The following is a 26,865-nucleotide window of genomic DNA, read 5'->3' as shown; positions in this document are numbered from 1 at the left end:
GTTAGAATGTTTGATGTTGAAAATGACTGAGTTGTTGACTTTCCTTCCTTCCTTCTTTCTTTCTTTCTTTCTTTCTTTCTTTCTTTCTTTCTTTCTTTCTTTTTTTTTTTGGTTTTTCGAGACAGGGTTTCTCTGTGTAGCCCTGGCTGTCCTGGAACTCACTCTGTAGACCAGGCTAGCCTCAAACTCAGAAATCTGCCTGCCTCTGCCTCCCAAGTACTGGGATTAAAGGCATGTGCCACCACTGCCCGGCAGTTGTTGACTTTCGTTAAAAAAAAAAATCATTAAATGAAATTTTGGCTTGGAACTAGGACAGAACTTTCAACAGTTTCTGAAATGGCCCTAAACATACTTCTGCCATGTTATACACCAGTCTCAGGACTAGCAATTATAAAATAAACAAGTGAAAAATGTTGAAGACACCCTATGTTCTGCAGTATTAAGCAGTCAAGATTTAATTCTGTATATAGAAACAATCACATCCGTTTATTATTTATTATTACTAAGGAATGATCCTGGGTAAGTGCTCTGCCACTGAACTATAGTCCCAGCCCAAAGCACAGCTTATTGTCTTTAATGAATGGCAATTTTTTATACATACCCAGGAATTGTTTCAAAATTAATTTATGGTTATCAGTAAATGTTTGATTTTTACCTATTTTATACAAATATAGCTTGGGGTCAGATAAATATTTTTGAGGCAAAAAGAGGTCATGAGTGGAAAAGTTCAAGACGTCTTGGTATAAGACTACCCTGAATGGGTACTGGGATAGGATACAGCTATTCAAAGATGGTCTCAAAATTTAAAAAAAAAAATGTGTTGGGATGGGCTCATGTGGAGGCTAGAGTTGGTTCTTTCCTTCCACCATGAAGTGTGTGGGAATCGAACTCAGGTTGTCAGGATTGCTGGAAGGGACCTTTTCCAGCTGATCCATAGAGCTCTCCACACTTCTCTCTCTTAAAGTAAAAATTACGGAGTGGCTTTGCCTTTTTCCCTTCAACTTGCTGTTAGATCATAGTCGTCTTCATTTTCCTGTAGCACTGTCTTCCTTCAATTGTCGATTTAATTTTGACTTTTATTTTGCTCTTTAACATGGTGAGGCACAGTGTCTGCATTTGATATAATTCTGCTGACAAACTTGCATCCAGTCCTGGCTAAGCAAAGTGCTTTGCATGCATTGCCTCATTTAGCCTATCTAATAAACGTCTATTAGAATCTGTGGGTCGAGTAGGGGCTTCCAGGAATGTGACTTACAAAGCGGCCACCCTTTCTTGGAGAGAAGGAATAGAGTTGAGCAGCTGGCAGTGGGAAGGGCAAGGCCTCCTCCCTCTTCCCGGCAGCTGTCTGACCAAGCCCGACCTCCTTTCTCCAAAGGCTGGGGTCTCCACCTCTGGCCCAGGTCCAGTCGGGTGGGAGGGTGTGTGGCTTTTTCCGGGTCACTGGCACACCCTCTCTATCCTAGCCACCTGCCCTGGTTCCATCCCAGTTCCAGGCTCCCTGGAGGGACCCAGGGACATTCCAATCCTCCCACTACCCTCGCAAACGCCGCGGGAGGAGGGAAGGGGGCGCAATTGCATGGCCTTCTAGAACGCAGCTTTGTCTCGGCCTTTTTTCAACTCCTAGAATCCAAATTCACTTCGGAGAGGAAACTAAGGATTGATGAAAGGCTTGAAAGTTGGTAGTTTACAGTCGACTCGTTGGCGAAGCCGCATCTTCAGCAACAGCGGCACTTTTTGGAAACTGTCTTGCAGACAATTGAAAGCCAAACGGCCAAGTTGTCTCCTCACCAGACCAAATATGGTCACAAGCGCTAAGCAGCCTTCCGTGGAAAGTCTGGCCTCGCGGGTGTCTCCCTGAGCCAGGGTGCGCCCCGGACCGACCTCTGGCAGATCCGCGCCCCGTGCCACATTCCGGGGACTAGGCGCTCCCCTCAAGGCTAGGGCAAGCGCCCTGGACAGACTCATTCAGGGCCCTGGACCCTCAACCGCGTGCCCTCCGTTATTCTCCGATTTGGTTTTTGTCCATAACCCCTTGATTTAAGAGGCTTGAACCATTTTCCCTTTGATCCCGCCCCAAGTCAGTGGTAAACTCAAAGGAATGCAGATAGAGCTCTCGGCGGGAGAGGTCGGCTCGGCGCGGCGCGGCGGGGCGGGGGCACCGTCTCTCCCGAGCTGCGAAGTGCCCAGCCCACCCCCGCCAGCCGGTCCAGGGGGGGAGGAGGAGGAAGAGGAGGGGCGTGGGGCAGGCTGGCTCCGGCCAGGAGGTCATGCATAATTCAACAGCTCCACTTTCGGCCCGCCTCTTTCCTAGGGGTGGGAGTTTGCTGCAAACTTTGTTTATGGGACAGTCCGAGAGCCGCGGCGGCCGAGCTCGTCTACGTCTTCTCTGTCGCTTCCTCGCGCAGAGCGAGCGCCGGAGGCCGGCTCCGGGGATGTAAGAGGATAAACCTTCGGCTGCTGGGAATCCGCTCGGGATCTGCCAGCCGGGGCCGAGTTCCAGCTCGTCAGTTCGGGAGGCGCCCAGGCTTGGCTTCCCCGCGTGCCCAGGTAGCTCCAGCCGCGCCCCGCACCCTCTCTGGCGTCCGGTTCTTAGACGACCGCAGTCCAGACGCTTGGGGTCGGCGGCGGGAGTATTGGTCAGGGGAGGCTGCGACTGAGTCTGGTCCAGGCACCCCCGTTCCCACCTCCTCCCGCGGCTGCCTGCTCAGAGGAGCTTCTCTGCTGCGGCAAAGTTGCATAATCTCGGAGGCCAGGGGCGCCCCCTCCCCCACCGGCTGGTCCCTGGACCCACACCTAACTGTCTCTATGTTCTCTCTGTCCTTCCCCCAGGACTCCCCGCCTCCTCTGACTTGCACTAAAAGATCTGACCTGATCTTTCTTTTTCTCTGGTAGAAAGATGAATCCGTCCTCGGTGCCCCATCCGCTCCCGCCGCCAGGGCAGCAAGTCATCCACGTCACGCAGGACCTCGACACGGACCTCGAAGCCCTCTTCAACTCTGTCATGAACCCCAAGCCCAGTTCGTGGCGGAAAAAGATCCTCCCGGAGTCCTTCTTTAAGGAGCCTGATTCGGGCTCGCACTCGCGACAGTCCAGCACCGACTCATCGGGCGGCCACCCCGGGCCTCGACTAGCTGGCGGCGCGCAGCACGTCCGCTCGCACTCGTCGCCCGCATCCCTGCAGCTTGGCACCGGTGCGGGCGCCTCTGGAGGCCCTGCACAGCAGCATGCACATCTCCGCCAGCAGTCCTATGACGTGACCGACGAGCTGCCGTTGCCCCCCGGGTGGGAGATGACCTTCACAGCCACTGGCCAGAGATACTTCCTTAAGTAAGTCTGTCGGCAGCCTAGGGGGCAAAGTTGCGATGCCCCGATACTCATGCGTTTGTGGGGTGTGTGTGTGTGTGTGTGTGTGTGTGTGTGTGTGTGTGTGGTGTGTGACAGAGAGAGAGAGAGCCTCTTCCAAGGTGCTTCAGAGAGAGAGAGGAGAGAGAGAGAGAGAGAGAGAGAGAGAGAGAGAGAGAGAGAGAGAGAGAGATCTGCAAATTTAAAAAAGTAGGGAATGAGTCTCTGGGAGTTGGACTTGAACAGAGCTGAGAACAGTTTGGTGAAATAAGTTTAATTTCATTTGTAGTGCTTTAAGCCCTAAGAGATCCAGGACATCGGAACACCTAAACTTGGGAAAAGGAAGTGTGAGTGACTTTGGCCTAAATCTGGGTCTAGCGCTTTCACTTAAGTTAGTTAGCTCAGAGCCAGGTGAGTAGGTGGTCTGGGTTTTTCAGCCACGCAGGAAAAGCAAGCCGGAAAAGAACACAGTGCCTGGTGGGCTTTACCTCTCCCAGCTGGTGACGTAATGACCACACAGCACAGTAATGTAATTACCAACCGCATTGTAAAGTAGTTATGGGCTGGACCAACAAATTGTGTGGAAATTGGGTCAGGAGTCTTATGTTACACTTGGTAACCTAAAATATTGTCACGGCATGGCAGTAGTGTGCATTGCCATTCTTCATGCCCCATCGTGCTAGCTTTTTAATGTCGTGAATTTTACATTAGATTCAGCCTTTTGAATTAGGTTGTAGAGAGAACTGTATTTTCCATTGCTAGAGGAGACAGGAGTTCTTGAGGGAGAAACAGGCTGGAACTTGAATTGTTATCAGAGCCAGTGAGGTCACAGGGGTCAGGCTTAGAAAAGGCCTAGACGGAAGTTGTGGCTGAACTGCTTGGTGCAGAATCACTTCAGCTCAGCTAGTCTTCACTGCTAAAAGGGGAGATGTCTAAGAACTTGTCTTAAACTTCATCTTAGAGCCCTTCTTTGTTGCCGTAGCCTTGCTTCAAAGGGTTCAAATGTAAGATAGCATGTACTATTTTAAAAGTGTAATGCCAAGCTCCTTGGCTTTAATCTTTGGTCCTTTGATTATTGAGGCCCTCAGAGAATGAACGGATGGTGGTGGATGACGTTTGCCATGAGCATATCTGAGACTTATACTGGTTGTCAGCTCTTTCTTCCTTATCCCAAAGTTGTTGACATCCTGTGCATATTAAGATTTATTTAGTTTTATGTATGTGTATGTGTGTGTGTGTGTGTGTGTATGTATGTGTACCACATACATGAAGTGCCTGTGCAGGCCGGAAGAAGATGTCTAATTCCCAGGAATGGCAGTGTGAGCTGCAACTCCCTCCCTTAATTTGGGATTTGGGTGCTAGGAACTGAACCCCAGTCCTTGATGCAAGAGCATCAAGTAGTATTAACTACCCAGACATCTTTCCAGCCTCTTGGGGATACGTTTTGTTGTATTTTTAATCTTTGTTTTGGGGCTTAGTGTGGTGATGGCATCCTGAAGCCAACTCAATGGCTTTTTCACACAGCTAGTGTCTAGATAATAGAACCATGGTGTAGACTCGTGATCAGGGCTTTGATTTCTAAGTGGAGGTAGAGGTCACATATTCGATGTAATAGCATGACATTTTTTCTAATTTTACAAAGGAAGATATTAGTTTCTGTACAGCATACATGTTCAAAGTAGCATTGTATATTATTAAGTTCACTTAAGCAAATGCAGCTGTATGTATTTCACCGTGACTTTTTACCAATGTGAACTTTGCAATAAACATAAGTAACATCTCAATAATTTTTGATGGTCCCTTTTGGCCTCAGATGATTTTTAAACTGCTCATGAATGCACATGTATATGTGGAAGAGCTGGGCTTGCCTGATATCTGTGGGAACCTAGACAAAAACAATGACTTGTAAATAAAAACAAATTCTTTTCTACATGTGTTTTTAATGATTAAAGTTTCTCAGATGTGTTTGTGATTTAGGGAAAAAATAGACGTTAGCCTTGGGTATAGGGAAAGTTGCTGTGATCCATTTCTGTCTACCCATGCTGCTCCGGGCACGCTTCCCACTAAGAGTGCTTCTTCATTTCATTTTGAATGGTAGATGGAGTGTAAATAGTATACTGGCATGACCTGATGCCGTCCCTGGAAATTTCTTGGCTAAGTGACTAAGAATTTAAGGAATTATGTTTTTGTGAATATTGTCTTGTAGAATATGCATTCTGCCAAGAATTCTTGATTCCCTTTAGAGCTTTGTTCGAACTTTGAATAAGGTGCATGTTCTGTGCCACACTTTGTTACATAGCCTTAAGAAAAATGGTAGCTGTTCACCCTGATTTAATTCTCTTGGAATCTATCCATTACTCAGAAGAATCCCATGCTTGACTATGGGGAGCTCAGGCTGTATTGATTAGAAACCAAAAGAATTTATAATCAACAAGGATCAGTTTGAGAGTATTGGGGTTTGTTTGTTGTTGCTTTTTTGTGTATGTTTTGTTTTATTTTGTTTTTCAAGACAGGGGTTTTCTGTGTGTGACCCTGGCTGTCTTAGAACTAGCTCTGTAGACCAGGCTGGCCTCAGACTTAGCAGTTTAAGGGTTTAGTGGCTTTTGTATTTTATTTTTTATGTTTTGGCTAGAAAAATTGAGTGTAGAGGATGAAGGTGTGATTTGGCAGAAGTAATGTTATTTAACAGTGGTAATCTGACTGAAATGATTCCATCTATTTTAAAGCAGGTTTTCTTTTCTTTCTTTTTAAAAATTATTTATTTATTATTATTTATACCAGTACACTCTAGGTGTCTTCAGACACACCAGAAGAATGCATTAGATTCCATTACAGATGGTTGTGAGTCACCATGTGGTTGCTGGGAATTGAACTCAGGACCTCTGGAAGAGCAGTCAGTGCTCTTAACCACTGAGCCATCTCTCCAGCCAAAAATCAGGTTTTCTTTTCCCTTTCAAAACTCCCTTTTTGCCTATGTCACTTTCAAAGCTTTATGGGGAGTAGAGCTGAGACATCTAAGAAGCTTTTAACAGTCCTTTGCCATTTTCTTAGGTAGGATAGATTATTCCTAGGTATGTGATATCATCACTTTCTGTTACTTTTCTTTTTAAAACAGGATCTTACTTGTAGCCCTAGCTGGCCTCCAACTCACAGATTTGCCTGTCTCTGAAGGTAATCCTTTCTGTTTCTCAAAGGTCACCTTTTGAGTATCCACGCCTTTTCTCTGCGGTGGTTGTCTTTAAGGTACTAGATAAGGAGGGAAAACCAAGTGTGGCGAAAGCTGAACCACAGTTCCTCTAAAGCTTCTGCTTCAGCCCAGGGTCGGTCTGGTTTACTGATTGCTGAACCCACTGCAGGCTATTTTTTAGTTTATTTCATGGGTTAGACTTTTCAGATCCAGTTGGGCTGGGAACCCCAGTGCTCTTGGAAGAACAGCAAGCTGGCCAGGCAGTGGTGGGGCATGCCTTTAATCCCAGCACTTGGGAGGCAGAGGCAGGCGGATTTCTGAGTTCGAGGCTAGCCTGGTCTACAGAGTGAATTCCAGGACAGCCAGGGCTACACAGAGAAACTGTGTCTCAAACAAACAAACAAACAAACAAACCCACCAGCAAGCTGTCCAATGTCCAAGGCATCTCTTCAGCTCCCCTTCGAGGTTTTCATTTATTTTTAAATTTCTGATTATAATGGCATACATGGTTTTTGTGCATGAACAATTATAGAGAAAATGATGATCTTCAGTCAACTTATTCAGTCTTTATGCTATAAATGTTATTGTAGAAAACTCCTGCTCTTAATACTATAACATTGGCCATTCTTAAAAATTCATTGTTATTATTATTACTATTTATTTTTTTTAAGACAGGATCTCATGATGTAGTTGTGGCTGTCCTGGAACTCCTGCCTGCCACTGCCTCCTGAGCCATGGAATTAGAGGCGTGGTTACCACACCCTGGTGAAATTTATGTTAAAATGTTGTTTTTGATTAAACCTCTTTACACTTGGTAGCTGATCTAGTAGCATAGTCGACTTTGGTTGAACAATACTTGTTTCCTTCCGCCTCTTAGTGCGCACAGGTGGGAACCTTTAAACTTTGAAAAATTGTATCTGTATTTAATTTAAGTTTCCTCTTTAACCCTCCGTGGTAGGCTCTGATAAGATAGAAAGAGCCTAGTTCCTGATTCTAGTTTTCTTTGTTTACACATCGCTTGTGTTATTTATTTATTTATTTGGGTTCTGTCTCTGTCTCTGTCTCTGTCTCTGTCTCTCTCTCTGTCTCTCTCTCTGTCTCTCTCTCTCTCTCTCTTTTGACCAGGGTCTCTTGTTCTCAAAGGCTGAAAATTACCATGACTTTATGATTGATAGTCCAGCCTTTGCTGCCTGGGTTTCAGGCACATGCCACTATGCCTGGTTGATACTGTTGAACCCAGGGTTTCACATATGCTAGGCGAGCGTTCTGTCAGCTGAGCTGCATGCCTCAGCCCATTCTGTCACTTCTGGTATACTGCCCCATTCTGTAAGTCAGCTACTGGTTCTTACAGGTGGCCTGTTCACAAGGACCTTACACATGACCAGAGCCTGGAACCTACACATTACCAGAGCCTGGAATCTATAACTGGACCTTCCTTACATTCTGTCTTAATGGCTAGACAGGATCTCAGTGTGTAGCACTGACTATCCTGGAACTTGCTCTGTGGGTTAGGCTAGCTTTGAACTTATAGAACTCCATTCACCTTTGCCTCCTTATTGCTGGCAATATTAAAGTGGTATACTGTTATACTCAGAAGGTTTTTTTAATATTTATTTTTACTAGTTTTATTTATGTGTATGTGCCTGTGTGAATGCCATGTGTGTAATGGCTCTTTCAGAGTCTAGACTAGAGTGCCAACTCTCTTGGGACTAGGGTTAGAGGAATTTGTGAGCTATCTGATGTGAGAGTTGGGATCTGAACCTGGGTCCTCTGCAAGAGCAGCAAGTACTCTTAACTGTTCCTCTATGCCCTTCATAAGCAATTCTTAGGGTTGAAAAATCCACAGTCAACAATCTATGATCTTAACTTTATAAAATGAGTAATCTCCTTATGTATTAGTTAGAATTGGATTTTATCTATGTGGTTTTGGCTTTTTGAGACAAGGTCTCTCACTAGGCTGACTTCGAACTCTTAGGGATCCACCTGTTTCTGCCTCCAAGAGCTAGGACTAAAAAGGTATTGCCTGGCTTATGTTAGATTCTTTTTTTTTTCTTAATATTTATTTATTTATTTATTGTATATGAGTACACTGTTGCTGTCTTCAGACACACCAGAAGAGGGCATCCAATCCCATTGCAGATGGTTATGAGCCACCATGTGGTTGCTGGGAATTGAACTCAGAACCTCTGGAAGAATAGTCACTGCTCTTAACCGCTGAGCCACTTCTCCAGGCCTTAGGTTAGATTCTAAACTAGTACTTGTGTCTGACATTATAAATCCTTAACCAATCAGGGGAGAGTATATCCAACCCACAATGAAATGATTTTTTTCGTCCTCTTCATTGATTAAAGTTACATCCTCTTTTCTTCATACTTTGACCAACATAGTCTCATTCTGTAGCCCACATTGGCCTCAAATTCATGATGATACTCCCATTCAGTGCCTGAGAGTTTGGATTTTAACTGTGATGACCATGCAGGGTTTTGAACTCTGATTTTCTTTCTTCCTGAGGAAACACTTTTTATTTCCTATTCAATTACTATATATTAATTCTATGTAATAATAGTTTTCATTATTATACTTTCATAGATGACTCTCACATATTATGATCATAGTTGTTCCTCATTACCTTTTCCTGACTTCCAGTTCCCCAGATCCTCTTCCACTTCCCTGGCTAATTTCTCTTCTACTTTCATGTCTTTTTGTTTTTGAGACCCCGTGAATTTAATTAGGATTGCTTACATAGCATGGGAAGGAGTTATTTATAGGGCATGAGGACCTTACTAACGACATCACTGAAGAAAATGGCTCTCCCTCCCAACAGCCATTAACTCCTCACATCCCCTCAGTGAGAGATTGGCTAACAACTGTTGACTGCTTATAAATACTCAGGGAAGGTGGACCATGACTTTTTAAATATGATTTTTTTTCTGGTATGTCTAAGTAACTTTTAGTGTGTCTATGTATTACTTGCCATTATGATCTAGGATAGAGTCTGTGCTCTGTCCAATCCATTTGGCTACTACGATTAATCTATGTAATCAGTCTGTTATATGTCAAGATTTGAGTCCAAGTGTGGATGAGGTTTCATAGAGCTTCAGATAGAGAAGTCCTTATAGATCCTGTAAAGGACATGAAGGTGAATAGTCAGAAAGGTAGAAGGAATTTGTTTGTTTGTTTGTTTTTCGAGACAGGGTTTTTCCTGAGTAGCCCTGGCTGTCCTGGAACTCACTCTGTAGACCAGGCTGGCCTCGAACTCAGAAATCCACCTGCTTCTGCCTCCCAAGTGCTGGGATTAAAGACGTGTGCCACCACTGCCCGGCCGGGTAGGAGGAAATTAAAAAAAAAACAAAAACAAAAAAAAACAATCCAGGAAAGAGAATGGTAAGAAGGAATAGTTAGCACCCTGAACCTAGACATGTGCAGGGAACATATTCCCCACTGAGGCCACTTTTTGCTGGGTCATGGCAAAAACAGGGGCTTGATGTATGTTAATTTAGTAATATAATTTGGAAAAATGAAGAAAATACGAATTCAGATAGTTGTGGGCAACATGTTCTCTTACAGGCCTCCTACGGTCTCTTATGAGACTCTCGTGTCCCTGATGAGGAGTGGTTCCCTCATGTCATAGGTCTGATGCTTTGTGGAGACACTGTACATTTGCTTAAGGTCTCTACTACAATGAGATCTGAAGCCAGTGTTTTTATACCTAAGTTACAAGATTTGAATTTGGGGACTGCAGAGTTGGTGTTGTGAAGGGCCCAGGTTCAATTCCCAGCATTCACATGGAAAAATACCTCCTTAGGCATCAGGCATGCCTGTGGGGCACAGACATACATGCAAGCAATACACTCATACTCATAATGTAATATAAATAAACCCTCCAAAATAAGAACAAAAACCAGATTTGAATTCAAGAATTACCCTAATTGATAAAATAATCACTTGTCCTGTTCTTCATTCTTGGCTCATGGTCAGTCTTAGTTAGTGGCATGTATTGTTGGAATGTGTCATACTAAATTATAGCCGTAAAAGCAGCAGGTTATGTTTGGAGAGTATCATTTCTAAGTGTGTTTCTGTAGCTCTAATGTGTAGTTTTGGATGAGGGTTTATCTTTCCTGTCTCTTGTTGTTTTTATTGTTTGTTTGCCAGAACTGGTACTTGGCAAAGGCAATTCTGAGATTAATGCAAGAAAAATTTTCAGGTTATACTTGATTCTAGCAAACTGAGTTAACTTTGGTTACATTTTATAGTTAAAACCTATATTGCGCTTAAAAGGCTATTTCATGGAGCTGGAGAGACGGCTCAGCTTTAAAGAGCCCTGGCTGCTTTTGCAGTAGACCCAGGCTGAATTCCCAATACACATATGGTAGCTCACAACTGTCTGTAACTCTAGGTCTACGGGGTCCTCTTCTGCCCTCCAGGGGCACTATACATACATGTAGGTACATGAAGTAAAAAATAAATAAAAAATTAAAGCCATCTTGTTTGCATTTTGCAAATTTAGGAGCACTGTCACAGATTTGGGATTTGTGTAGATATGAATTTAGTAGGAGGGGTGAGGGTTCATGTAGGAGAAGATAAACTTAAGTTCTGTTCATGACATTCTTGAAGTTTTCTGATGATGATTGTTGTTACTGAGACAGGGTTTCTCTGTGTGACAGCCCTGGCTGTCCTGGAACTTGCTCTGTACTCCTGCCTCCTCAGTGCTGGGATTAATGGTGTGTGACCCCATGCTCGGCTCTGCAATTTAGAAAATTCTGTAGTACAGCCACCCCCACTTTATGAGTTTTTGTTTTCTGTAGTTGTAAACTATAAGCCTATGTATATACAACTTAAGGAAAATAGAGATTTTTAAATTCTATCATCTAACATATATTTGGCTAACTTGTGCCAAATATAATATCATAAAATATCATAAAATCCAGCCATGAATTTGCATCGTGGAGTAGCTTGAAGAAATGAAAGCGAGGGATAAAGGAGCAGCTGCTTGGAGGTTAAGCTATAACTAAGTGTGATCTTTTTTTCTTCGTCTATTAAAAAGTTATCCCATTGCTGGTGTAAGACAAGTTCAGCTTGAGTTACTGATTTAGCAGTTTCTGCATTTTGCGGGTGAAGATGGTGAGGGTGGGCTCTGGTGTAGCAAAAGACAGCCCCAAAGGAAGGCCTCAGGACTGGGATCCCTTCAGTACACAAGGCAGGCATTTGCTCTTTGTATTTGTCTGTTGCTTGAGTCTTAATAACTCTTGATCAGTGATCATTCAACAGCTCTTTCACAGTTGGAACAGCATAGGGTGTTGGGTCATTATGGAAGCCTGGGTGACAGTGTTTAAACAAATGACTTTAAAGCCTGCATCCCAAACTGTGAAGCTTCACACAGAGTCTGACAATGTTAGAGCAAGTTATGCAGTCCTGCAGCTCTTTGTAATTATTAGCCACAGTGATAGGAGTCAGCTGCTGCCCCATGCTTTCCATTTAACCTGTTAATTGTTCAGTCGTAGTGAATTGCTTTGAAAATCACTGAAGGATTTCTTAGTTGCACATGTGTCTGGATACCTAGCTTACCTCATAGGTGAGTAGGTGGCTCCGGGACAGTTGAAGAGCATTGCTTATGCATGCCTTAAAGCAAAGTGTCTTCAAGGAGTTTTAGTAACTTTTGCAAGGTCCTCCTTAAGGCCTGGTAAACCTCTTGGGTGATTCATATCTGCTTTATGGATCCTAGGATTGAGAGCTGCATGAAGAAAGGATTATAAACTTGTCTATGAGTATGGGGACATAAACAGTTGTCATGGATTTTTTGTCAGCTGAAGCGAAGATGAGTTTTTATTACATTTTTATATGACATTTAGTTATTTAATGTTTCTCTTCATACCTGCGTGTGCCAGAGCTTGCCTGTGCCACAGTGTGAGTGGAAGTTAGGACAATTTGCAGAAATTGGTTTTCTTCTTTTACTATGTGGGTCCCAGGGGTGAACTCAGGTATGCTAGCATGTGCCTTTACCTGCTGAGCCATCTTGCCAGCTTCTAGATGTGATATAATTATGCAGACCTAGATATATTCAGAGTTAAAATTATCCTATATGCCAACTCATTGGGATGCTAAAGAAAAATCAGGTTTTTAAAACATTCATTTAGAAGCTCATATTGAGTGAAATGTCCCTTGAAAATCTTTGTTTGCTTATTTATTTATTTAATTAATTGAAAACAGATTATTTTCTCATACAATATACCCTGATTATAGTTTGCCTTCTCTCTTCCAAGTTCCTTCCTGCCTCTCCTTCCCTCTGGAGCTACTCCTTTTTTGTCTCTTATTAGAAAAGAACAGTCTTCTAAGAGATAATGACCGAACATGGCACAATAAAATACGATAAGATGAAGCAAAAGCTATCATATGGAAGTTATACATGGCCACCTAGTAGGAGGAAGTTGCAAGAGTCCCAAGAGTAGACACAAGAGTCAGAGACTCATTTTCCTAGTCGGGAATCCCCTAAAAATACTAAGCTGAAACCTGCAATATAGCCAAAGAGGACCTGGTGCAGACCCCTGTAGGTCCTGTGTTTGCCATTTCAGCCTCTATGGTCTCATCTGTCTGCTTAGTTGGTTCAGAGGGCTTTGTTCTCTTGGTGTCTTTCATCTTCTCTGGCAGGACAGAGCCAGATTTTCGTCTCCTTTTCCTCGAAGTTTACTGAACTCTGAGGGGAGGGATTTGATAGAGATTTCCAATTTAGAGTCTTTCCAAGCAATGTCTGGCTGTAGGTTTCTGTATCTGTTCTAATCTGCTGCAGTAAGACGCCTCTCTGATGACTGGATAAGGCATTGATCTATGAGTATAGCAGAATACTATTAGGAATCATTTCATTGTTTGGTTTAATCCTAGGTCTCCGGGCTATCTAGTCTCTGGTTCTTGGACAGTGAGTTTTGGCTCCTTCTTGAGAAGGGAGCTTTAAGTCAAATGAGACATTGATTGACTACTCCCGTATGTTCTGGGCCTTAGCACATTTTGCATGCAGGACAGATTATACGTCAAAGGTTTTGTGACTGGTTGGTGTTTCTCTTTTAGTTGCCTGCTGAGTACCTTCCTACACCCAAGAGACTAGAATGTAGGCATAAAGGCTCTATGTAGGTACCAGCTCAACCTCTCCATGTTTGATGAGTTGTGTGAGTGTTGTCTTTGGCAATGGGGCCCTCACTGGCAGTTTGCAGAGAGCAACCTTTTGTCTTAGCAACAGTGTGGGTTGCTTGATGATTTCCATGGAACCCCCTTGACTAACAACTCAATAGAATGCAACTCAGTCCTGGTATTGGAAGCCTTTTCTAGCTACAAGAGACAGCCAGTTAAGATTCTATACCTCTCATTATTAGGAGTCCTCCTGAAGATCATTGGCGGTTTGAATAGGAATGGCCTCTATAGGTTCATGTGTTTGAATGCTTGGCCCATAAGGAGTAGGGCTATTAGGAGGTGTGGCCTTGTTAGAGTAGGTGTGGTCTTGATGGAGGCCTCCAAAGCTCTAGTCAGCTCTCTCCCTGTTGGCCTGGGGATCAAGAGGTAGAGCTCTCAGCTCCTTGCCCAGCACCATGTCTACTTGCATGCTACCATGTTTCATGCCATTACTTTAGTGAACTAAACCTCTGAATCTGTAAGCCAGCTCCAATTAAATGTTTTCCTTTATAAGCGTTGCTGTGGTCATGGTATCTCTTCATAGGAACAAACCCCAACTAAGACAATCACCTGCATATATATTAGGAAGCTTCCATTCCACACCACCCTCCAAATACCCTTCAATTTCAGCCTTCAATCCCCCAATCCCTTCCCCCTTCCCTCACTTGATCCACCATTGTATCCTTACCAGCCCCAGTCTGCCTTAAATTTATTGTATTTCCCAATCCCAAATTTCACTGTATTGCATTAGCTGGCTCACTATGTAGACAGGGCTAATCTCAAAATCGTGGAGATCCACCTGCCTCTGCCTCTTGAATGCTGGGATAAAGGCATAGAAAGGGATCAAATTCAGATCTTCAGGCTTGGCATCCAGCACCTTTATCTGCTGAGCCATCACCATCAGCTTGCTCCCAGAGTTGCTTCTCTTTCTCCCCCAACTCCCTCTCTCTTTAGGAGATAGGGTCTTTTTACATAGGTCACCTGTGCTGGAACTCACTATGTAATTCAGGCTGGTCTCGAACTCATAGAGTTCCTGAATGCCAAGATTAAATGTGTGTGTCACCCACCATACTTGGCTCAGAGTTGCTTTTTGTTAGAATAGATCAAAAGTAGTTCTTTGGCTAGAAGCAAAACATGTCATCTGTCAGTTTCTAAGGTCCCAATGGTATAAGTGGGTGGGTCTATATTTGTCCTAACTTTTATGTGTAGACAGAACAGCCACTTATAAAGATGAGCTGAGGTGTAGACTATTTGAACTTTAATGAGTTATCTAAAAAATGAGTGTGAATCTGAGAGACAGTTCAGGTTGTTTGTACTTGGCAATCTGAATGGGCTTTGAGCATGAGGATAGGTTGCATGAAATTATAAATGGTCTTAAGGGGATTTTGTAAGAAAAGTGGCAAGATTCTTGTGAAAGGGGGCCTATGGGAGTAAGGGAGACCCAAGAAGCTGTGTTAGGACTCTTGCGTTATCATGAACTTTCAAGCAAAGCTGAATTTTTGGGAAAGTTGAAGAAGGTAACATAAGGTTAAACGAGTGTCTAGAAGTAGAAATACTCATAAAAGATTCAGTGTTTTGTAGATTCCCTTTGTTACGGCATAGATAATTATTGTTGCCTGAGTTTTCTGGGGGATAAAAGAGCTTACCTGAAGAATGATTTACTACTTTAAAAACATTTAAACACTAGTTTACATTATTCATACCTAAAAACCTTAAGAACAGAACAAGCCTTCAGGTATGCTGGCATGCTGGCTCCTCAGGGCAAGCCACATGAAGCTGGTGGTTGCAGGCAAAGACTGCTCCTTTTGCAACTTTGCCTGCCTTTGTTCTTAAGCATGATATTAGAGTGGCCGGCTTTGGTTGGTTTCTGGTCTGGAGCCTGCTTGGATGAATTTAAAAACCTGTTTGTTTCATCCATCAGCCAGCTGGGCTTTACCCATAATTCCTGAACTTTGATTATGGGGGTTATTATTGGACAAGAGCGTCTTTGTCAAGGAGCATGTTTAATACTCTGGGGTCTAGCGTGACTAGCGGATGTAAATTGTATGGAAGTAATTAAATGTGAAGGAAATGTCATGTGGGCTGAATTGAAATGTTCAGACTTTGTGGCATTCATTTCTTTTTTTTAAACGTATACTAAGAAGGATGGAGAGAGAAAAATAAAGGTTCAAAGAGTTAAGGAAGCAGATATAGAGATCAGACTCCTTGTCTCTCCTGGCTAAAATGTGAAGTCAAGAGCAAATATTAATGTGAATGCCATTGCCCTTCAGGTGAACCCTCAGAGTCTCGATGCTAGGGGAGCTTGAGCCTCTTCCCAGCCAAGTGTGTATACAGATATATGTGTATATATTGTCCACACATATGTGTGTACAGCAAGGGAGTGGGGTTTTTATGTTACAAAACAGACTTGGGGGGGAGCTGTGTAAATGATGCCTGTTTCTGAGCCTTTGTTCCATTTTGTACATAGGAATGTCACGAGCGTCCATGCAGAGCGGCTGGACATAGTTGTGATTTCTCTTCTTGCATGCCGTCCCATTTACCTTTGTGCTTATTTTTTTAAGACAGCCAACTCTATCTCCTCCCTAACTCCCTAATGGTTCAAAGCAGAGAAGGCCTTTCTACATCTCCCCAATCCTCATAGTAATTTAATCTGTACCATGTAGTATTTGGATTTTAAAATGTTGTGTAATGCTTATTGTCAAAAGAATGAGCTTAATTCATTTCCCTGACTTGTCATCTGAAAATATGGACTGGGCTTTGGGTTAGCTTTAGCTTCATGTACACTGATACCAAGAAATAAAGTGTTGGCATTGAATGTTGTAAAAATTGTATGTGTGTGTGTGTGTTTGTACACATGAGTGCAGTGCCAAGGAGGCCAGAAGCATTGGATTCCTGAAGCTAGAATTGTAACTGGTTGTAAACTGCTTCGTGTGGGTTCTGGGAATTGAACTCACATCCTCCACAGGAGCTCTGAACTGCTAAGCCACCTCTCCAGCTTTTGAAATCATGACAATGTCACTGGGTGTTCAGAGGCAGAAATGGACACATTTAGATTGGATGGAATAGTACGAGTTTGGTTTGCAGTTGAGTTTGGTCCTAGTAGGCTACCCTGGTCTGCTCTGATGGAAGGGTCTTGTGGGTTTTTTTTTGTTTTGTTTTGTTTTTGGTTTTTTTTTTTTGGTTTTTCAAGACAGGGTTTCTCTGTGTAGCTCTGGCTGTCCTGGAACTCACTCTGTAGACCAGGCTGGCCTCAAACTCAGAAATCCACCTGCCTCTGCCACCCAAGTGCTGGGATTAAAGGCATGCGCCACCACTGCCCAGCGGGTCTTGTGTTTTATTTTTATTCTTTATTTGTAAATTAGTACAGATAAAAATCAAATGTTGACCATTTTGTATTTCTTGAGCACCTAGCCTTTAGCCAGATAGACAGTAGGGATTCAGTTGATACGTCTTGAAATAAACACAGCTGATTTTTCACATCTCTACTTTATCATGTGATCATTTTCCAGTTGATGTGTCATGAGCTCATTTTGTGTCCCACTGTCCTTAGCATAGTAGCTATATATAAAGTAGATTTCATTTTGTAATATATTCTACTATTTTTGGCATTTATTTTCTTGTCTGACCATACTTTCTAAGACATCACCTCCTCAGACTGAACAACTGAAGATCCGGGAGAGAAACCATTGCTGTGAGTAACACATGGTACACAGCCATTCCCAGATTATTTCATGCTCTATTTGGTGGAAATTTACCACACTTACCCAGTCTGCTTTCAAAAGCTCTTGAGACTGAAACTTTCTCAGCAGAGCTGGAGAAAGCTGTTTTTGTTTCAAGGGATTTTACAGGAATTTAACGGGATTGTTACATTTAATACAAGAGATTACATGGGAATTTGGGATCTTTGTTGTAATTAATCAGGTAAACTTTATCAACAGTGAGCTTATTTATGTCAGAGGAGTTATTTAGTCTTGAATATTAAACAGCCTCAGGTTCATTCTCAGTGACCCACCATTACCCATAAAGAAACTTGAAAGGAAATTTCGTCAATTTAGTCAGATAAACCCATGGGAGACTGTTCTCTTGGGATCACTCCATTATAAATCATTCATTCATTGCTAATAGTTTCATATAGAGATTTATCTTGAGATGTTTATTACTAACATGGCTAACCCAAAAGTTCCTTTACCTACTCAGTACCTTGCTGCCCGCTTTATCATTTTTAGGGGAGAGTTTGATTATCCAAAGACAAGGCACTCAACAAGTTTAATTACTAAATGTATATTGTGTTTGCACGATAGTTCACATTTATTTATTTTTAGTTCCTTTTTTAAAATGTGTGTGTGCACGTGCATGCATATAGAGATCATGTTTAAGCATTCACGATGGTTGGACTTTGTTAGGGAATAGTCATTAGTCTGTTGGCTCTTTTTCTCTCAGAAGGCCCATCCTCAAAGATCAGGGCCAAGTCTAATTTTTTTCTAGAACCTAAGAGTGAATAACTGGACTAGAGACTGAAAAGGGATATTTTGATGAGAGACCGTGAGGCTTTCCCTTGCTTCTGCTGTTGTCTTCAGGAGCTGGGTCACCTAGTTCCCAATACACCTACCCCTACATTGACTTGTCTACCAGAAGCCTCACTCTTATGTCATTGTGTGTGTGTGTGTGTGTGTGTGTATGTATGTATGTATGTTTGTGTGTATGTGTGTATATATGTATATATTTAGAAATGGTTTAAACAGCATTTCACCATGTTGTTCTGGCTGGTTTGGAACTCACCATGCAGACCAGACTGACCTTGAACTCATGGGAATCTTCTTGCCTCTGCCTCCTGAGTGCTGGTATTAAAAGTGTGAGTGACTATGCCTTTATACATTCCTTTTGATACTTTCTATATTTACCCCCCCCCCCCGGGGGGGGGGCGCCGTTGAGTCAGGAAACCACGATGGAGATATTTAACTTGGCCAAAGTTATATACCAGCCAGACCTTGTCCCTGGCTGCCCTTTTCCATCCTTGACATGGTTGACTGTGTGCTGTCTCACCTCTTAGGGATCTCATCTTTTCTTCCTGCTTCTCCATTCCTGTTGCCTCCACCCTCCTGTGACTTGATTGTTCCTTTGTAGGCTGTAATTCCTTGTATCGGACCTTGGTCCCTTGTGGTTGTAACTAGACACTCCCATTCCATTGTTCTCCATTCTCCCACAATCAGTGGAGTCCTGTCCTGTCAGGGCTAACCGTCTGGCGGGTTTCTTACCCTTTCCAATATGAACACCCCATCCTACTCATCTAGGCCCACTGTTTGCTGGCCCCTGAGTGGTGCTTACCTCCTTCCTGTAGTATCTCCACCTCTTATCTGATCTTTTACCCAGTGCATTCTATGATGGAGATCTGTTTTGGCTTTATTTCCTGCCCAAATGCTCACCTTCTAGTATTATTTGCTTCCCTTGAGTCTAGTACCAAAAGTTGTTGGGCATAACTTCATTTTCTCAGACTTAAAAACTCAAACAAGGCTAGCATACTTTTGTGGGGTCATACCTGGTCTAGCACTGAAGTGGGCCCCATATTGGAGGACATTGAGTAGTGTATCCAGTAGGCAGAGTACGTTAGGAAACTGATTTAGACCTGAATATTGGGTTTGTTACTTGGTTTCCTCATTCTTCAATGAGGAACTTGAAGATATTAGCCAAGGTTCCTTTTAATTTTATTAATGAATTTTTTTTTAAGAAAGATGTGTTGGGATATGATTTAAATAACATATAATTTACCTAAAGTATATATAATCCAATATATTTAGTGTATTCATGGATAGATAGTTCAATTTTAGAACATTTTCATTACCACAAAGAAAACCCCTACTAGCCAGACAACTATTAGCTGTCACCCTTCTCTATCCCCACTCCCACCTCATCTGTTTATCCTTCCTGGCTTTAAATAATCACTAGTGTGTTTTATGTTTCTCTACATTTGCTTATTCACCTCGTGTAAGTGGAAGCATGCCATCATGGACTTTGATGACAGGTCTTTTTTGGCTGGCCTACTGTTTTCAAGGTAGCTCACAGGAACAGTACCTCATTCTCCTTGTGGCTAACTGATATTGTAAGCAGATGAATATTGTTGATGTATTCATCTGTTGATCTGCTGGTGAATACTCAGGTTGTTTCTTTTGGCAGTTTTTTTCTGTTTTTGAGAGAAAAGTGGCCTCTTCCTTCTCTTCAGTGGTTTCTATGGTCACCAGTTACAGTTTCCATTCATTGCTTCAAACGTAGGGATCTGGGCCTAATGGTGGTGTGTGCCTAGTGTGGATAGACAGGTTGGATACTTGGCTGTCATCACCAGAGAACAGTCAGGGAGTGCTCATGAGTTTTGTAGTTAAACATTCTGGTTTAAATCATGGCTGTGCCACTGAATGGGATTACACAACCAGCAAGCTCTTGTTTCCTTGTGTGTAATACAGTGGAGTCTATTTTGACTGTTTCCTAGAGTCAGAGCTATGCTAGGAAGGACTTGGAGCTCAGCAGTGTAGAGGGACCTTACTGTGGTTATAAAAGCAAGTAAGTGTGTAAGTAAATACATAAAAATTATAAAATAAGTGCTCAAGTTGTCTGTTTTAGAATAGTACCTTCAAGACTTCCCTCTCAAACTTAACTGCAGTGGGCAAGTGTGCGCGTGCGTGTGCTTTGTGAGTTTATATGTATTACATGAGTGAAGATGATGCCTGTGGAGTCCACAGGAGGGTGTCATATCTGCTGAAACTGTAGTTATAGGGAATTGTGAGCAACCATGCAGAGTTGGGAACCTAACCAGGGTCCTCTGTAAGAGCAGCAGCTAATGCTCTTAACTGTAGTCACCTGTCCCACCTCCTCATACTCCTAATACACCTTTGTCTAGTTTTATGCTCTGGCCCCTGCTTCATCGGGCCCTTTGAGAATGGCTAGCATGACTGAGGTACCTGCCATTGCTTGGAAAAGGTACAGAGGGTGCATGTTTTATTCTTTATGGGGACAAGATGGGTTACTTCTTTTTCATGGCATTTACTTAAAGGTTGTATCCCTGAGCTAAATTTCTAAAATCTACTTTTGTATTTCTGGAGATTATACAATAACTGTATCATTTCCTTCTCCCTTTTAATCCCTCCAAACCCTCCTCCTGTGCACAGGACACCCTCAAATTCATGGCCTTAAAAAAAAAAAAAAAAGACGTTGTTGGTGTGTGTGTGTGTTTATATGCATCTTTTTTAAAAACACAAGTTCTTACTGCATACTGCATAGTCCTGGCTGGCCTGAAACTTGCTATGTCAAAAGGGCTAGCCTCCAACTCACAGAAATCTGCTTACATTTGTCTCCTGAGGGCTGGGATTGAAGGCCTGGACCACCACCCTGGCTTTATATTTGGGGTTTGTAGATGAGGCCTGAAATATTATCTCCCCTATAATTAGTTGAATGAGAAATGAAATGTTAATTTGGCCCTAACTTACTTTGTAGGTTGTTATTCATAACAATTGTTCTGGGTGAAGTCACTAGTAAATTGAGGAAATTGTAAGGAATCCTTGAGAATATAGCCTCAGATTTTAGGTAAAACTTTCCTGCACATACAGATTAACCGTTTTTAAAAAAGTATTTTAAGGTAATGTTTTAAATGCATATAATTTTATATTTGTAGTCACTGGTCTTTAGAGAGAAGTGAAACTAATTTTTTTAAATAAATAAATCCAAACAGCCTCTACTTGCACACTCTTGATGAGAGGTGAATAAAAAGCTCAGTTGGGTTTGTAAGTCTAGAGTCCCTTGACCCAGGCTAGTGGGACAGGTCCTGCCTCAGCTCCTGTGCAGTTCATTGACCTATGCTCACGAACTGTGAGAAGGTCATTTCCTGACTAACCATATTTTGTATAGGAGATGCTGACAAAAGAGTATCATCAACTCTGTCCTTCCCACCACTAGTTCGTAACCCTTTGGAGTTGAATAGAACTTAGACACACGAAGTGAGAATGGACGTCACTTACAGGGAGACTTCTGGGCCTCTCCATCTCTATCTTGGCCCTGCAAAAGGAAGGCTTAGTCACGGAGTCATTAGCCATTCTTGTTACCTTAGGCTTAGGCACCATGAGTCAGCTTCCCCTTGCTCTGCTTCAGAGGTTTCCTGATTTACATGTAAACTGTTCATCTGCCCAGCAGGGCTCAGGCATGTGACCAGGGCATCACCTAGAGTGGCAGTCCTTGGCCTGCATTTCTGGTTTACGTTAGAGCCTAGCAGGACCATGCTGGTCTGCAGGAAGAGCAAGAGGGAGTTCTTACCATCCGGTTATTTTGTCCCCAGATGAATGCATAATACAAAAGAGAGTAGAAAAATTTAAAATTTTATCTTTTGTTATTATCGTAGTGGTTTGATTTTATATATATATATATATATTACTGACGCTCATTTTCAGAGCTAGAGAAACAAAATTTAATACTGATTTTATATAAGTTATTTTTTATAATCATACTTTCCTCAAATATTAGCATTTAAGTTACTATAAAAATAATGCAATAATGAAATGGGATTTAAACTAAAAACCTTTTTTTTGTGTGTGTGGGGTTTAAGGTGGGCAGGTTCTGTAGCCCAGCAAACCTTGAACTTGCTCTTAGGTGACCTTTAGTGGCTTTTCTTACAAGGCTGTGAGTAGCCTCAGTGGGCATGCAGTGTGCGCATGCGCTTGTGTTTGAGAACCAAGGAACTCTGTTGTAAAATCAAAGGCACTTATTTTAGTTTGAGAAAGAAGTGTAAACATTTTTGAAAAGTAAACAACAACATTCATTAAATAAGGCTAAGTATGGTAGCACATACCTGTGATCCTAGCCCTCAGAAGTCTGAGGCAGGAGAATTCATAGTTTGAGGCAGATTTGGGCTGCCTAGTGAGAAAGACTCTTATCTCAAAACAGAACAAAACAAAATGAAAAGAGATACAGGGAGGCTAAGGCCTTTCCTGCCTTCAGACTTGATAGTGGTGTAGGAGTTGGGAAACACCTTTTCTTTTATTTTCTTTTGAGTTGTTCTTTTGAACTGTTTGGCAGAGATAACTTCAAGACTGTGTCATCTGATTGGAATTTTTCTTGGTACTGTTTGAAACAGATACACTCCTTCTAAATAACCATTTTCCCAAGCCTCTGAAAACTCACATTGTCTCTGCTCTTGTTAGGGCTACACGCATTCCGCCAGCTGGGAAAGACACTGCTTGGCAAGAATGAGCTTGTTACCTGATGTACTGAAGCATACCAGTGGGCAACATTCACTTCAGTGGCAGTGTCTTAGAATTTGCTCATTTGGTTTTCTTTGCTGCTAAGGGTGCAGCTCATATAGTTTCTCCAAACTGTCTTAACAGTAGGCCGTTACAACAACCAAACAGACTGCTCCAGGGATATGCCGTATGAAAAGGCAAGGAAGACCTGACCTGTGTCCTCAGGGGCTATACAACATGGATCTCTCCAGTTGGTTTGACATCGCCTTTGATACTTGTGATCTGAGAGTGCCCTCTCTAGCCACAGTGCTTCTCCTTAGGCTGTTATCATGAAATCACTTTTTTCCTGGTTTAGCTATAAGGCACCTAGCATGTGTTCCCCTCTCAAGTCTTTTCACCTTTACGAGTATCAGGAGGACAGTATTGCCATCAAAATTTGATATTCATCTGCTTCATTTCATTGCTTGGTGTAAATATGGGGTTGACTTCCTTGCATGTGACTCCCCACCCCCATGGGTGAAAATGAGGGGAAGTGGTTTTTAAATTGTAGATTGTAGTCAAGAAGAAGGGGAGTAGATAATGGGTACTCAATGACAAAAATTCTTGCCAGATAAAATACTGATGTCCACTTAAATGTGAATTTCTGATAAACATTGGATCAAATTTTTTTTTTTTTGTATGAACACAACCCAAATTTGGCACGGAGCATGCTTGTAAAAATAATTATTTGTCGTTTCCCTGAAATTTATATTTACCTGAGCATATTGAATTTTTGGTTTCTGAATGAGGGTCCCATGCCTAGGCTAGTTTAGTGTAGCCTGGGCTGTCCTCAAGATGGCCTTGAACTCAAAATCTTCCAGTTCCTATGCCTTTTCTTCTTCCTCCTCCTCCTCCTCCTCCTCCTCCTCCTCCTCCTCCTCCTCCTCCTCCTCCTCCTCCTCTTCCTTCTCCATTTCTAGCTTATGTGGCCCAAGATTTCTTTGCTGTGGAGAGCTGCTGGGGAGTGGCCCAATGGGCAGGATATTACACTAGTGTGAATTAAGAGAGGGCGGGGCATAAATAAAAAGTATTGGCCAAGCAACTGCTTGGTGACCTCAGGACAGAGTGGGTGTTCAACTACTTGCTTACTATGTGACAAGATTGGGCAACACCTTGTTTTTGATGCTATTTTTGGATGTTCTCCTGTGCTGTGTGTGTTTCACCACTGTATCACCCACACCTTCAGTGTGGGCACCTTTCCAACTGATGCTCTTTTGTTCACAGGGGCAAGCACCTGCAGGATCTTTCCTTGGAACTTATTTTAAAAAGGAGTAAAATTTTACTTCTAACCAAGAACATAGAGTCTGCTTTGGGGGGCTTAATATATTAATGAAGTGAGAGCCATTTTCATTTGTATGCTAAATATTACTTTGATTCTGGTCAGTTTTTCTTTTAATATGTTACAGAATATATTTATGGTTGCATTAGCCATTCTCTTTAAATTCTGGTCTATACAAGATAAGGGTTGGGGTTTTTGTTTGTTTGTTTTGTTGTTGCTTTTTTCCCTGCCCTGGGACAGAGTCATTCTATGTAGCCCTATATATTCTGGAACTCTATCTGGACCAGGCTGACCTCAAGGTCATAGAGATGCTTTTGCATCTGCTTCTGGAGTGTTGGGATTAAAGGCGTACACTACTCTATTCACAGGATGTCAAGTTTTTAGCTTTGCTTAGTACCTGATTTGAGGATTTTATGATGAGGTATAAGATGTTCATCTGACCTGGTTTGCTCTAGACTACTGAGAATCTACTGGGCTTTTTGGAAATCCCACTTCAAAATAGTAGGCTTCAATAATACAGAAGACTGAGAATGAATTGGTATTCAGTTACTCCACACGTAGTCTCTTCACATTAAGACCTGCCCATTTTAGCTGACATTGGCTTAGAAGCCATCTGAGGTGTTTTTATTTCCCTTAGCCCTGCAGCAGAACTCCTGTTTCCTGAGTGACAATTACCCTGCTGTCATCATTGTGTGGTTACATGGTTTAGGAGTGTCACCTTGATCGTGAGCTCAGCTGTGTGTCAGGCATCTGGGGTGGGACTTGGTAGACACATAAGGTTGAGTGGAGGTGTGTCCGTGATTAAGGAGGGAGCACTTGCTTTGAGTCAGGGAATTTAGTGTCAGGGCTTGCTTGTTTCCTCATGAGGAAGCACCTCTTTGCCTGTCGTCTTAGTATCTGCTTCATCACGACAAAAACAAAGAAGGGCAGGGTAGTTTGTTGTGTCAAATTCTACTTCATTGATAATCAGCTTTTTTTAGTATTACAGTGATTATGATTTGTCTTCCCAATTTTGTAAGAAACAGAACATACATACAGAACATACATACCCTTAGTGCAAATGTTGGTGTTTTATTACTTTAAAAAAAAAAACTAATCTGTCTCTCTGTCTCTTTTCTGAGATAGGATTTCTCTATGTAGCTCTGTCTGTTCTGGAACTCCAGCTGTAGAGGAGGCTGACCTTGAACTCACAGAGATCTGCCTCTTCTGCCTCTTGAGTGCTGGGATTAAAGGTATTCACCACCACTGCCCTGCTATTTTTATTTTTTAAACATTTACTTCATTTTAAATTCTGTGTATATATGTGTGTCTCTGTGGGAGGCCAAAGGCATCAGATTCCTTTGAAGTGGGATTACACACACTTGTGAGCTGCCTGATGTGGGTGCTGGGAATTGAACTCAGGTCCTGAAAGTGCAATCTCTTAACCTTTTGCAGCCCCTCTCCAGCCTGCTATTTTAGAAAGATGCAGCTAATTGGGTCATTACACGCGATAAATTACTTCCACTGAAGAACTAGCCCCACTGGGAGTATTCAGTCTGTAGGGCTTGGGTCTTTGGCCATAAATGTAGCACAAATGAATAATTCTCTACTTTCCCGCCTGCTCTGATCAAGAGTGAGCCTGTTCTAGTCCAACAAGTCATCACTGTTCCAGCTGAAACTGGTGGATGTTCAGTGCAAGTGCGTGTGCCAAGTGAGGCCCAGGTTGATTGTGTATCTAGTGTCTTTTGGAATCTTCAGCCGTTTCCTTGGTGTCTCTTTACCCCTCGGCCACATTCTTTTTTCCAGCTGATGGTCATATGGATTCAGGCAGCTGTAGGCTTCCACATCCCAGGTGAGCAATTTTAGAAGGGATGAGAGGGTTTTCCCCCCAGCTGCAGTGAATGTCGTATCTGTTTATGTGTCTTCCCTATGTCGTCAGAGCGAGGTATTGGATTAGTCACTGTCCAAGAATCACATAGTTACCATGAAGTAAGAGCAGTTTCCTCAATTGGAATGGTTATGTTAGTGGGAGGTAGGGTGGAAAGTTCTGTGGCCAGAAGGGATCTTCTAGGCAGATAATAACCACAGATTAAGAAGAATGCAAGCCATGCAGGAGGTGAGGAACCCAGCCTGACCTTGTGTGTAAGCTGTGAAGAATAGAAACACACCAATGTAGTTTGTGGCATTATCCAAACTAGATAGAGGCAATGAGGAAATTCTTGTTAAGTGTGAAGAACCTTAGTCATTCAGAGGGGTTTGTGAGGTTTTACATCATACACAATTTCCCGTCTGTGGTAACTTTATCATATTGTACTTCTCTTGTCTGCGGTCACTCAGGAGATTATTAGTTCTGAAAGTAACAATCCAACTTCTGCTTTTGCAAGTCTGCATTTGCCCATAAAGAACATTTGTCACTCATTCAGATAGGTATGTCAGGATGCAGTTTCATGGAAATGATGTTGTTAAATCAGTGGATAATGGCTTTGATTCACAAAACCAAAGTCAGCCTGTTTTGTAAAAATAACCTGTGCTGTTTCACCAGTGAGGGCCCTTGATAGGACTTTTAGTGACTATCCAGGATTCCACTTAAAGCTGTATGCCAATTTGTTTATCTAGTTTCTTTCTTTCTTTCTTTCTTTCTTTCTTTCTTTCTTTCTTTCTTT

The 26,865-nt window shown here is 42.4% G+C and overlaps 1 protein-coding gene across 2 annotated transcripts in view; it reads left to right on the top strand.

Moving 5' to 3' along the window:
- The first annotated feature begins 2,267 nt into the window (after positions 1–2,267).
- Positions 2,268–26,865, top strand: part of Wwtr1 (WW domain containing transcription regulator 1) — a 117,252-nt gene continuing 92,654 nt past the window's right edge. The window contains exons 1-2 of one of the 2 annotated variants that reach the window (XM_028763552.1): positions 2,268–2,434; positions 2,893–3,327. In XM_028763552.1, the coding sequence (XP_028619385.1) occupies positions 2,268–2,434; positions 2,893–3,327 (602 nt within the window). Of the gene's footprint in view, positions 2,548–2,892; positions 3,328–26,865 lie in introns of both variants that reach the window. The other variant, XM_028763551.1, reaches the window with a different exon arrangement.

Source organism: Grammomys surdaster, unplaced genomic scaffold (genome assembly GCF_004785775.1).
Source record: "Grammomys surdaster isolate TR1022 unplaced genomic scaffold, NIH_TR_1.0 139, whole genome shotgun sequence".
Taxonomy (NCBI): Eukaryota; Metazoa; Chordata; class Mammalia; order Rodentia; family Muridae; genus Grammomys; species Grammomys surdaster.
This window is presented reverse-complemented; position numbering and strand designations above follow the sequence as displayed.